General features: G+C 56.9%; 2 protein-coding genes across 2 annotated transcripts; one reads left to right on the top strand and one right to left on the bottom strand.

The window, feature by feature from the left end:
• Positions 1-978: 978 nt before the first annotated feature.
• Positions 979-4,422, bottom strand: PLPP6 (phospholipid phosphatase 6). Its single transcript, XM_082483683.1, has 3 exons — positions 4,401-4,422; positions 3,742-4,160; positions 979-1,875 (listed from the first exon to the last, which is right to left on the bottom strand). The coding sequence occupies exons 2-3, from the start codon at positions 4,142-4,144 to the stop codon at positions 1,505-1,507; spliced, it is 774 nt and encodes a 257-aa protein (XP_082339809.1). The 5' UTR covers positions 4,145-4,160; positions 4,401-4,422; the 3' UTR covers positions 979-1,504.
• Positions 4,423-4,831: 409 nt separating this feature from the next.
• On the top strand, positions 4,832-6,475 carry FAM78B (family with sequence similarity 78 member B; the record flags this gene model as incomplete). Its single annotated transcript, XM_082483577.1, has 2 exons — positions 4,832-5,094; positions 5,926-6,475. The coding sequence occupies 2 exons, from the start codon at positions 4,832-4,834 to the stop codon at positions 6,446-6,448; spliced, it is 786 nt and encodes a 261-aa protein (XP_082339703.1). The 3' UTR covers positions 6,449-6,475.
• Between the last annotated feature and the right edge of the window lie 5,656 nt (positions 6,476-12,131).

Below are 12,131 nucleotides of genomic sequence, written 5' to 3'. Positions count from 1 at the left end.
CACAGCTGGTAGCTCCACCGGCATACCGTGTGGGTGGGTCAGGGCTCAGCTCTGGGGGAATCTTGTCATGTTAAATGCTTTCGTTTCAGCCCCCATATAACTGACAGTGGATGACAGACAGAGATGGGGTACTTGTAATGGCAGCCCTCAGGCTGCTCCTGCACACTTCACCTAGAGGAAGAGCACACTTGAGCACTACCTGTTTTTAACACAACTTTATCCGTGCTTTCCAAGGCTCTGAGTGCACTAACAGACCTTAATGGCCCTGATGAGCCTCACCTGGACCAAATCACACCCATCTGCATGCTGGGAGCACTACTTAAGCTCAGCCCAGAGCCCTTACTCCCTGCCTGGTTGTAGTCTCTCTTGATGTGGATCCTGTGTTCTTCTGGCTCAGTCTCAGCCCCATCTCATTACAGAGGCTTATCACGGTCCCTTCCTGCCAAGGACAAGCAGTCCTCTAGGAAAAAAAGGCAGCCAGGACCAACGACAGTGCCAGGGTAGGTCTGCACAGAGCGCAGGGAGCTGGGGTGGTGGTTGGCAGAGCCAGGGCCTCTTGCTGCAAGCAGTACAAGTAAGGCTCAGCTCCGGGGGCTGCCCAGCAGCCCGGTTGAGGGTGTACTGCTAGCCAGGGCTACAGGGAAGGGGCTTGCTCTCCAGTATGCTGTCAGCAGCACTGGTAACAGGCCGACAAACACGAATTGCTGTGAACGCACTGTACGTCCCAGGAGACTGAAAATCCTGTGGAGTGGGAAAAATAGCTGTGAAGCTCTACACAAGAGTTTCTGGAGCAAGCTGATGCTGGGAGCTGTTTCCCTGGTTACCCACTCTCTTGGAGATAGCATGAATGGACTAAACCCTCAGTAGCAGTGTCCTTTCCCCATGGCACTGGGAGTCAGGAGCTTGTCCCCTTGTTGGTTGAGATCTGGCTGCAGTGCTTAAATGAAGAGCAATAGGGAAGAGACATACTGCTTAGGAAGGCAGAACTCTTTATAAACCCAAGGACAGACTGCAGTGAGTCCCTTCCAGACAGACATTATGGAGCAGGCTGCGCAGAGCATGCTCACAACAGCAACATGATCAGTGTATTTACAGCATACAGATACAACGGCAATTGCAGACAAATCTCTGCAAAGCCACAGCTATCACATACAACATGGGCTAATGCGACAGGTGCCCAGAGAGGGCATGTTGATTCACAGTATCAGCAGTGAGCTGCCAGATGAATGTGCTGAGCCCTCCTCGGGCTCTGCAGGGACTGGTTTTTCACGGGAGAACAGTCAGTGCAGCTGCTTGGCCAGTGTGCACCCTGCCTGACAGCCCATCATGAGGGCAAGACAGCACCAAACGTCCAAGTGTGGGCCCAGAAGCCTGCAGCACCGCTAGTGTTGAAGTCTTGGCTGGATAGGTGAGGTCTAGGATGTGAGTTCAAGTCCCAGTATCCCCTCCCTGTGCATGCTTAGAAAACCGGTGCACGCCTCCTCCTTTAGGAGGGACCCAGCCATCAATGGCTCCAGAGTGCAAAGAGGGCAGGAGCACTGAGTGGGGACAGCCAGCAATACTCCACCACGCTGTACAGTGCATAGCCCAGCAGCAAACCGAAGAGTACGTCTGTCACGTTATGCCTGCCCAGCATGACCCTTGACACACCAACGATGAGAGCCCAGAGCACCACGAGGACCCGCAGTGGGACGGCAAGCACCAGGTGATGCAGAACGAAGCGGCAGACCAGGGCAGCTCTGGTGGCGTGGCCTGATGGAAAGGAGTACTTGTCCACTGAGATGGTGATGAACATGTCCATCTTATTGTGGGTGGGCCGCCGTCGCTTGACAAGCCCTTTCACCACCGCCACCAGCACAAGATCCAGCAGCAACGCTAGGAGACAGTAACAGTGAGTGAACAAAGTTTGGGTGGTTTTTTTTTTTTTTTTTTTCTTTTCCTCCATGGAAAACAGGGCAAGAATCAAAGCAGAGCCAATAGCTAAGAAGAAGTGACTTGGCTACCAAAACCTGCTGAGAGAAGGCAGCGTTTCCCATGGTTACAATGCCAGGGTAGGGATAGCATGGGACTCATCCAATGCCTGGCCTTCTCCAGCATGAGCACATCTCCCATCTCCATTCTTGCTGCATGCAAATTCACCAAGGACTCAAATTCACCCTTAATCTGAAGGCAACAGAGGGGTTAATATTCCCCACAACTCCCTTCCTGATAGCTTGTGCTGACTCAATGTTGCTTTGCCTACTACCCTCGTGCCTGGGGGTAAAATGGACCTGGGTGAATGATCAACCCACTTCAACCACTCAGCCACAGCCTCACTCAGGGTGAGGAGCCCCGAACTTGCCCGGTGCTGCCAGGGCTCCTGTGGTCTGGCTTCTCCCTGCTGCTGGGGGGATTAATGCCAGAAAGTTAATCATGCTCTGGTTTTCCAAGAACTTAATAAAGGATGATTTAAATAATGGTGGCTCACCCCCAGAGAGCTAAAGGCTGTTGCAGTAAAAGTCGGAGGCGAAGCACCTGCGAGAAGCATTCAGCCAGTATTTGGAAAGAGCAGCTTCTCATGTAGGGCAGAGGGTGCTTTCTCCATCCCCATTAGCTCAGCTAGCGCAGCACCAGGGCTACTTCTTCCAAGGAAGTTTGGTGTGAGGGACTGGCTTCTGCTTGTCCTAAGGCTTGTTTCTGGGCACCAAATCTCTCAGTTCCTTCAGTTCATTCCCTTTGGTTAATTATTTAAGAACAAGTATATTTTTCTGTATATAAACCTAGTTCAATTGCTTTTTTTCCATATGGTTTGGAAGATTTAACTTGGACATTAGGGATAATCCCTTCCCCATATGGGTGCTGCAACCCTGAAACAGGGCCCCAGGTGGGTGGCTCTGGCCCAGAGCGCCGACAGCTGGACAAGGCCCTGGTGCTGGGACAAAGCTCCTCCTCGGAGCAGAGATTAGCTTGGAGGCCTCCACGTCCCCTCCCACAGCTCTGCCGTGACACTGTAATTTAACCATGTGCTACTAGATGAAACAGATGCACAAAACTGTGTTTCCCACCAAGCAAACTTCAATTCAAATGGTAAGTGTGAGATAACAATTATTTGCAACTTAATAAAAGAGTAAGAACTAGGAACCTGAAAAGGCCTGTTGCTCTGGAACTACTAGTTTCTAAATGAGCAAAAATGAAGAACCCAAGTATACATCATAAGACAGGATGCCGGGTGGGGGAGGAATATTACACCACACATGAAATTAAAATGCATGCTTTAAACCAAGTTTCCTCACTAGCTGATACAGATCAGTCCATGCAGGTACTGCCTGCAGGGAGCCTAAGGGTGCAGACATCTGTGTGCCAGGACAGCTTTTCAGGGAAAAGGGCTGGTGTCTCAACATTAGGAAGCTGCACCTGGAATGCGCTATTCTGATAAGCTGAAGAACTGAAAGATAGTTCAGTCCCTGAAAGTTTTGTGCAACTTCAGAACAGTTTAGCTGTCAGGAGTTTCGCAGCGTGTGGTTGGAGCCATGACAGATGAGCCATACACATGTCACCACGCCCTCCAGCTGCAGGGTTACTCACTCTGGTACCAGGCACCCCAGATGAGCCTGCACCAGTTACTCAAAATCAGCTGGCTCCTTCGGGGCTGTAGGAGGCTGAGGTTTACTCAGCTCTGCCCCATCCTTCAGGTCCCATCCTCCCCCCTCGGCCCTAGCCAGCCCCTGCCTGCAGAGCCCTTTGGTGAGCCCCCGGCCTCACCGAAAAGCAGGTTGAGCAGCACCTCCCTGGCCGCTGAGCTGTCGCTCTGGCAGAGCCCGTAGAAGGTGCCGAGCAGCCAGGGGATGCCGTGCCCCGAAACCTCGATGACCTTCATGAGGGGGCGTGCGCTGCCCCAGGCCGAGCCCTCTCCGGCGCAGACGCCCAGGCGCTTGGAGGCCCAGAGGTCGATGGCGAGCAGGGAGCTGAGGGCGATGCCCAGGAAGGAGGGGTTCAGCTTCATGCAGTCCTCCTCGGGCAGCGGGGCCGCCGCGGAGCTGCCCGACTCCTTGCGGCGTGAGGGGCTGTCCGGGGGGCCGGGGCTGCGCTGGCTGACGAGGGACAGGAACTCCAGGCGGCTGTTGCTGCCGGCGCGTCGCTCGCGGCTGCTCCGGGGGCTCGGCATGGCGACAGGAGGTGGCCTGGGACAGGTGAGGGCCGGTCACCGGCTGCCAGGCCTGCTCTGCCACCGGGGCCCGGGCGAGCCGCCCCGGGAGCCCGCATCCCCCCCTTGCCCCCCGCCGCCCCTGCCCGGGCCTGCTTCTCCCCCCCTCCCAGCAACCTGCTACTGGTCTCGCCGCCTACCCGGCACCCCCGTCTCCCGCTACCGTACGCCCGGGGCCCGAGACCTCCCCCAAGGGCACCCCGGCTCCCCCCGGTACCAGGCGGCTCCGGCGCGGCCCCACTTCCTCTTCCGCCTCTCACCCGTGACGCAGCCGGTTGCCATGGAGCAGGACGCCCCCGGGACAGGGCGGGGCTACGGCGCCCCCTGGCGGCGGGGAGGTCCGTCGTTCACCCTCCCTCCCCCTCCGCCCCGGGGCGGGGATTGGTGGGCGCGCCCCGCCTCCCTCCCTTCCCCCCCGCCCCCCGCGCACGTGCCCGCCCCGGCCGGCGTACGGCAGCCGGCGAGGGCCGCAAGAGGCGCGGCGGCGGCGGCGCCTTCGCCCTGCCGGCGCCGGTGCGGGCGCCGGTGCGCGGGCGGCGATGCGCGGCGTCGGGCGGGCGGCGGCGGCGGCGGCGGGCGGACGGGCCGCCCCCCCTGCCCCGCGGCTCGGCGGCGGCGGCGGCGGGTGACGACGGCTCGGCGGCGGCGATGGGGTGCCTGCAGAGCGTGGCCTGCAAGGCGCGGGTGCGTCGGGAGCAGATCGTGGTGTCGGACGTGTCGGCCACCATCGAGCCGGCGGCCACCGCCATCGAGGAGAGCTCGCCGGTGGTGCTGCGGTACCGCACGCCCTACTTCCGCGCCTCGGCCCGCGTCCTCATGCCGCCCATCGCCCGGCGGCACACCTGGGTGGTGGGCTGGATCCAGGCCTGCAACCACATGGAGTTCTACAACACCTACAGCGACCTCGGCGTGTGAGCACCGCCACCGCCAGCGGGGAGGGGGGGGGACACCCGGTTTCTGCCGGGCAGCGGGCCCCGGTGCTGCCCACCGGCCCCCTGGTGTGGCGGCGGGTCCGTTGGCCCAGTGGCACCAGAGGGTTTGGGGACATCGTGGCTTGTCGGGGGGGATGGTGGGGTGGTGGCCACCTGTCCCCCACCCAGAGCCCGGCTGTGTTTGAAGCCGGAGCTGGGACTCGGCGGGAGGTTTCACTGCAACGCCCCACCGGTCACCGCCACGTGGTGACCGTCTCCCATGCCATAGCCGCCCGGTGTTGCTAACGCCGTTGGCAGCCAAGATTTGGGCTGGAATTTCCCTCTCCCCCCCCCCAGTCATATTGCAGGGGTTCCATTGCAACAGCGGCAGGCATAATTGTGATATATAATTATTTTTAATTGTTGTACATGCCTCTGTGCAGGTGCATGTATTTAGAGGCACAAAAATCGCAGACTTTTATCGCCAGGAGGGGCTTCGGGCAGCACCATGGTGCCACCGCTGGCGGATGGGGAAGGGTGTCCTCCTCCGGCACGGGAGCCGATTAAGGAGAGAGTGACCCTGGAGAGACTCAGCAATGAGTTTTGGCCCAGTTGGTTTGATTGCAGGTTAATTAAGATGGTGTTGTGCTGGTAGAGCAAAGCCTTCAGCTGGCCGTGAGGGACTCGGCGAAGGAACTGAAGCCGAATGTGTTCTTGAAGGAGGTCCTTGAGAGCTTGCTGCAGGCGGGGAGAGGGTCCCCATGCTGCTTGCCTCCCTGTCCCTTGCTGCCATTTCCCTGCTAACCTGGACTTTCTCTTCCCGTTCATTAGGTCAAGCTGGGAGCTGCCCGACCTGCGAGAAGGAAGAGTAAAAGCCATCAGCGATTCGGATGGCGTGAGCTACCCCTGGTACGGGAACACCACAGAAACTGTCACCCTGGTTGGGCCCACTAACAAGATCTCCAGGTTCTCAGTGAGCATGAATGACAATTTCTACCCCAGTGTGACGTGGGCTGTCCCTGTGAGCAACAGTAACGTGCCGCTGCTGACCAGGATTAAAAGGGACCAGAGCTTTACCACGTGGCTGGTGGCCATGAACACCACCACCAAGGAAAAGATCATCTTGCAGACTATAAAGTGGAGGATGCGAGTGGACATTGAGGTTGATCCCATGCAGCTGCTGGGGCAGCGGGCACGGCTGGTGGGAAGGACTCAGCAGGAGCAGCCCCGGATCCTCAGTAGGATGGAGCCCATCCCACCAAACGCACTAGTGAAACCCAACGCCAACGATGCCCAAGTCCTCATGTGGAGACCCAAACGAGGCCAGCCTATAGTTGTGATACCTCCCAAATAGAGCAGCGCCCGGGCGCGCGCGTGAGGACCTGGGTGCTGCCAGCCTGCTGCAAACGAACGGGGTTTCTGAGCCAAAGCAGACCTCTTGGGTTCTCCTGCCTTTGTAGCTGTGGTTGGAAATGAGGTTCTTCCTTTGTCAGAAAGAGAGCCTGGCTGGCGCGGGGGCGTGGAAGAGGGATCGCTGAGCTGGAGGATTTCCCGGGAAGTGGAATTGAGTATTTCTAGAGGCGTGCAGGTGGCAAAGAGGCTGTCTGACCTACACGACTCTACTTTCCTTGCAGGGCCATGCAAGGAGCATGAGTATGATTGAACTGTGCCTGTGGCAAATGCTGCTTTCCACCCAACTGGAGGCGGAAATGGAGACCGTGCCTGTCAGACGCGGAGGGTCCTGTGGTGATCCTTCCCGCCAGGGTGCGAGTATCCCCGTGGTGTCTATACCTATGCATTTTGGATTGATAATCGACCCCTTGCGCTGCTAGCTGGGACTGGGAGGGAGGGCTCAGGAGCGGAGTGGGAGCTGGCAGAGCCAGGGAGCTGATCCAGAGCCTGGTATGAGCTGTTGCTGCTGCCCGGGAGGGGTTTTCTGCAGCCGAGGGGAAGCGGGATGTTTTGCATGCGTCTGGGTGTGTTTGGAGTAGTTGTGGAAGTAGGAGATGCCATAGCTCTTTTCCGTCTTGGAGTGAGATCTAAGGGCAGGTTAGATGTCCTTTGGTTTTAAGGTGCACTAAATCTTTGCAGTTCCTCAACCTTTCCCCCCTAAACCCCACTGGCCCTTCCCTTATGGAAGCAAAACTGATTCTCAACTGAGCGAGAAGTCGGGAGTGGTGCCCATTCACCCAGCACAGGGCGAGCAGGCGCTTGCTGACCGTGGGGTACCCAAATCTGCTTGGAGGTACCCCGGGACTTGCACGCTTCACTGCAGACCCAAGTCCCGTGCAAGAAGTTGGGTGCTTGCTCATTTTCCATGCAAATACCAGCTCACATGGAGACCCTCCTCCTCAGCCACCCACAGAGTGGGGTGGCTACAGGTGGGGATGCTGGTGGAGGGGATGGCATGCCTAGTGGTTACTCCCCAGGCTCTGCAGGGATGGGGGTCTCTTCTCCGTGGGTCGGAGGCAGGGATGTGAGCAGAGGCTGCGTGGGGCAGGCTTGTGTTTGCCTGGGAAGGAGAAGGCAAGCATGCTGCCTGGGTGCTGGCTCCTGTTGCTGCGAGTGTTTGGGGCATGGCAGGGGATTTTATTTGCCTTTCTCCTCGCCCCTCGCTGCCTGGATTGCTGGCATTGTCTGGTCCATGGGACAGTGCGGTGCTGTGGGCTGCGATCTTCAATTCCTTGACATCTCACCCTCTGGATGCGGCAGAGGCAAAAGTTGCAGCTATGCTGCCGATGCCCCGTCGCGTCCTGGGCAGATGGTTATGGCTTTCTCTGCTTTCTCCGCTCTGTTCTCTGCCCCGGTGCGAGTCCTGCAGCTCCTCTGGCTTGTGCCTCTGCCTTTGCGCCATGGGAAGTTTGTGCTGCCCTGGGAATGTGGGTAATTCCCGCTGGCAGGGTCCCATCTTCTGTCCAGGACAGCCTGGGAAGGGTCTCTGTGTTCGGTACTTCCATGCAAAGCCTTTTCTGCAGTATTAGCAACGCTGCCCTCAGCCTGGCTGTCAGGAAGCTCAGCCCAGCGCTGCTTTACTCCCTGCAGTGTGCTGGCACATCCCCACGGCATTGCTCCTCAGCGCAGCATCGCTCCTGCAAAGCTTCAGCTGCGGCTTGTGCTTTTCCAGGGTGGGATGTGCACCGTGGTCCCCAACGGCAAAGGGGCTCCCTGGGCATCTTAGACCAAAAATCCCTGTGAAATTTCTGTGCTAATTATTATTCTCAGTAGTGTTTGCTGCTGATTTGATTCTTTATTTATCTTTTCCTTTGGGAGCGTTGCATTTTGACACCTCGACGCACACTTCCCTGTGCCGGGGCTGGCGGTCCTGCTCCTCCCGCTTGGCCTCGTGGCTGGCTGGGAACCTGCTGCTTTTGGTGCCTACGTCTGGGTTTTGACGGGGGCTACAGCCTTACGGTGGGAAAGGTTTGCAGGGAGAGGGGGCTCTGAGCTTTGGTTTGTTGTGTTTTCTGGAGCAAACCGCTACTGGGAGCTTGCTGGCGTGGGAAGATGTCCCGCTCTTGTGTCTGCCCGTGGTTTTGTCCTGGTTGGTGATCGACGGCAGCTTTTGCCATCACTTATGTTTTGTTTTTCAAATAGTGTGTGTGGAAGGGGGTTGGAAACTTTAAATACAATCTTGCTTAAGATTTGGGGGAGGAGGAGGGGTAAGTACCTTTCAGTTTGAAATAAGGCAGATCTATATTTTTGACCCAGTGGGACAGAAACATCTCTGGCAGCATATGAGCTAAAAAGCCAGGGGAAGGGATCCCCTTGCAAACGGTTAGCCCCGAGGTGGGCTCCCAGCTGGGAGAGGGTGCTGCATGAGTCAACTCTCCAAAATCCGTGGGGAAGGGCTGGGACAGCACTCAGGGGCTGCACACCAGCCATCAGCCCCGGGGGAGCTGCTGCTGCACCGCCGTGGTGCCAGCTGGCTGGGAGAGCAGGGATGCTGCTGCAGGGATGCTGTTGCATTCATTGCCGTCTTTTTGGGAGACGTGCTGGCCAGCTGGAGCCTTGGCACGTCGGCTGCTGTGTTGGCATGACACCAAGACAGCAGCGGCCGCTGTTTCTGTCTGTGTGTGTCTGCAGCATCCCCAGAGAGGTGCTCACTGCCGCCTGGTGCTGGTGTCGGGCTCGGTGCCTGGCCGCAGCCATGTGCCTGCGCTCCCAAGGCTCCCCAGCCTGCAGGCAGGCTCTGGCTGAGCCCCAGGGCCATGCCTGTGTTCCCCGCTCCTGTGCTCGCTCCTTCTCCGACAGCTGGATTTGATGCACTTAGCTCAGTTTGATGGTTGGGTTGTCTTCGTGGGCATTTCCCTGTTTTTTGAGGGGGGAGAAGGGGGAAGTTTGCAAAAATTGTTTGCAAAAAAAAATAAAATTGCAAACAATGTTTGCAAAAATCTGCAGGCATTTTGCACACTTGCAAAAGGTGCGTGTTCATGCTTGGATGGAGGTGCTGGGTGAGCATCTCTGTGAGCTCTGTAGCACTGACCCGTGGAGCCCGGGTGCAGTGCTCGCGATGCTCAAGGGGAGGGAGGGAGGAAGGAAGGGCGGCCGGCGGTGGGTGAGAGCTCCCAGGTGCGAGCCTGGGTTCAGCTTACATGCCCGTGGCCCGCAGCCATACTGATGGGTGCCCCAAGCGGGAGCCCTTCCCCGCACTCCTCTTTTGTACCAGCACCCCGTTATCTCAGGGAGGGGGAGGTCACGGAAGCACCCACCCACACGCTCCCCTCTTGTCCTGAGCCTCGGGGTACCCCTTCCCCTCCATCCCCATCCTCGGGTCACTTATTTATTTATTTATTTATTTATTTATTATTTATTTATGTAAGATTTATTTAAGTTATTTATTGGTATTTATTGATGGCTGGAAGTCGGGGGGTCATTTCTGCTGCATGGCAGGGGCAGCTGGGTCATCCCCCCGCCACCCAGCCCCCTGCATTTTGGGGTGCTGTCGCACGATTGGGAGCACCACTGGGGACGGATGCTTGCGGGCCCCTGTGCTCCCGTTCCCTTTCGGAGCCAGGGGGGAGAAAGGAAGGGGAATCACGTCGGTGCCTGCAGGAAGGACACCCGGTGCCTGTCCCCTCCCCGCAGAAGCTCAAAGGCCCCATGCTCCCTCCCCAGGCGCTGTGCTCCCTTCCGTGCCTGTCCGTATTTATTGACCCGGCCTCCTGGCGTTTTTCCGTTCGGCTCCTGCTGGATTTGCTGTTGCCAATTTCCGGAGATGGTGAGAAGAGCCGGGATGTATGGGCGTCACTATGGAGAAAAGACCAAACCAGGTATTCTGCTGCCGTGTGGGGAAAATCGGAAGGAGGAGAAGAGGAAAGCTGGTTTTGCAGAGTGCCTTAAACACAAATGACTCTACTGAGTAGGGGGCTTGGACTTCTGTCTCTGGATGTTATTACCAACTCGAACAAATGTTGCATTTCACTTCTCTGGGATTAAAAGAAAACCACTCGAGCTGTACTGGAACCAAACCCTGTGTTTGCTTGAGTCCGTCTGGCTGGCTTGTATCTCCGGGGCCACAGCGGCGCGGGGGAGCAGGGAGGAATTCATGGGCTCTCGGTTGTCAGCCCCTGCCTGGCTCAGCAGTGGGACCAGCATCTGCCTCCGCTGGCTTTAAGGCCCCTGGTGTGGTGATGGGACTTGTTCCCCCTTGTCCCAACTTGCAGGTGGCTTCGCTGGTGTCCCAGAGAGGTTGAGCTCACCCTGCAGTGCCCCTTTCCCTGGGGATGCTCAGAGCAGCCAGTTTGAACAAAGCTTGTCATGGGGCCGTGTCCTCAAGCTTCCAGAAAATTGGGCAGTGAATTGGAAAGCTCTGGAGCAGGCAGGCAGACAGCCCTTTTTCCCTTAGGAACCCAGATCAAGGGCAGGGCTGTGTGCCGAGGGACTGGCAAGAAATCCATGAGCTCATGCAGCCCAGCTTTGGGGAACTAAGGAAGCTGCCAGGCTTAATAAGGCTGAAAAATCTACACCAGAAAAGGGATGTTTCCCCTTTGAAATTGAAGATCTCCCACTTCTTGCAGAGAAAGAAGGGGGAACAAGAGTCAACACAGAGACTGCATTTTTTCTTCTTACAGTAAAAATAATATATGGGGATAATGTAGAATTTCATAACAAAGGTTCATTTAAAAATCATTTGGGGAAAAATAAAATATTCACTGCATAGTTCCTGGAGGCAATTAAATAGCCATATATATGCTTTTTTCTTATAAGGAAAGAGGGAGGTCTCTGTAATACAGCTGTGTTTGGGGAAGGATGTCTTCAGCGGGGTGTCCTGGCCTGCATGCCAGTGTGGAGGAGGACAGCAATAGGTGCTGGGAGAAGCCAGTGGCTCTGGACATTGTCTGAGGACTGATGGGCCACATCCCAGGTGGGTGCGAGTGCCACCCCAGTATTAGGCCCTGTGGGATACTGGAGGGGAGCTCAATGCATCACTTACCATGAGTATCAACCCCACTAGTCCCCACTTCTTGTGGGGGACATTTGTGCCCTGAGCCAGCCAATTTCTTTAACAGCTCCTCATTTTGAGTGTTGCTGATTGCGGTAGGCACCAAGAGATGCTCGCAGACAGCCTATGGGCTATTGGGTGAGTGGGTTTCTTTCTTAGCATTATATTAAAACATCACTCATCTCTTGACAGGTCCCCGAGGTGTAGCTGCGGGAGAGCAGGGAGTTCATGTGGCTTATATCATGCCCACTTATGCCCTAGGAAGCAGAGTAGGACCCCCCACACCGCAGCTAAAGGCAGGCCAGGCTGGGGCACGTTCCCTGAGCAGACATCTATTTCCTCCTTCCCGCCACTGAGGCTCTGCTGCAAAGCAGGAGCAGTATGGCTGCCCTGGGCCCCTCTATCTTGTCTGAAACAATGTGCCCCGAGACAACCTGCCTTTCCAAAATGCCTTATTTACACAGCAAACCCAAGGGCAATATGTGCTGCCGCCACCCACCCGTGAGCATGGGCACACATCCCCACTGCGCAGCCTGGGGAACCAAGTAAATGGTGCAGGGTGCCATGGACACCAGCAGAGGCAGATGAGGGATAC

Source organism: Vanellus vanellus (assembly GCF_965231255.1).
Source record: "Vanellus vanellus genome assembly, chromosome: 5".
Taxonomy (NCBI): domain Eukaryota; kingdom Metazoa; phylum Chordata; class Aves; order Charadriiformes; family Charadriidae; genus Vanellus; species Vanellus vanellus.
Note: the sequence above shows the minus strand (reverse complement) of the source record. Positions and strands in the feature narration are given on the sequence as shown.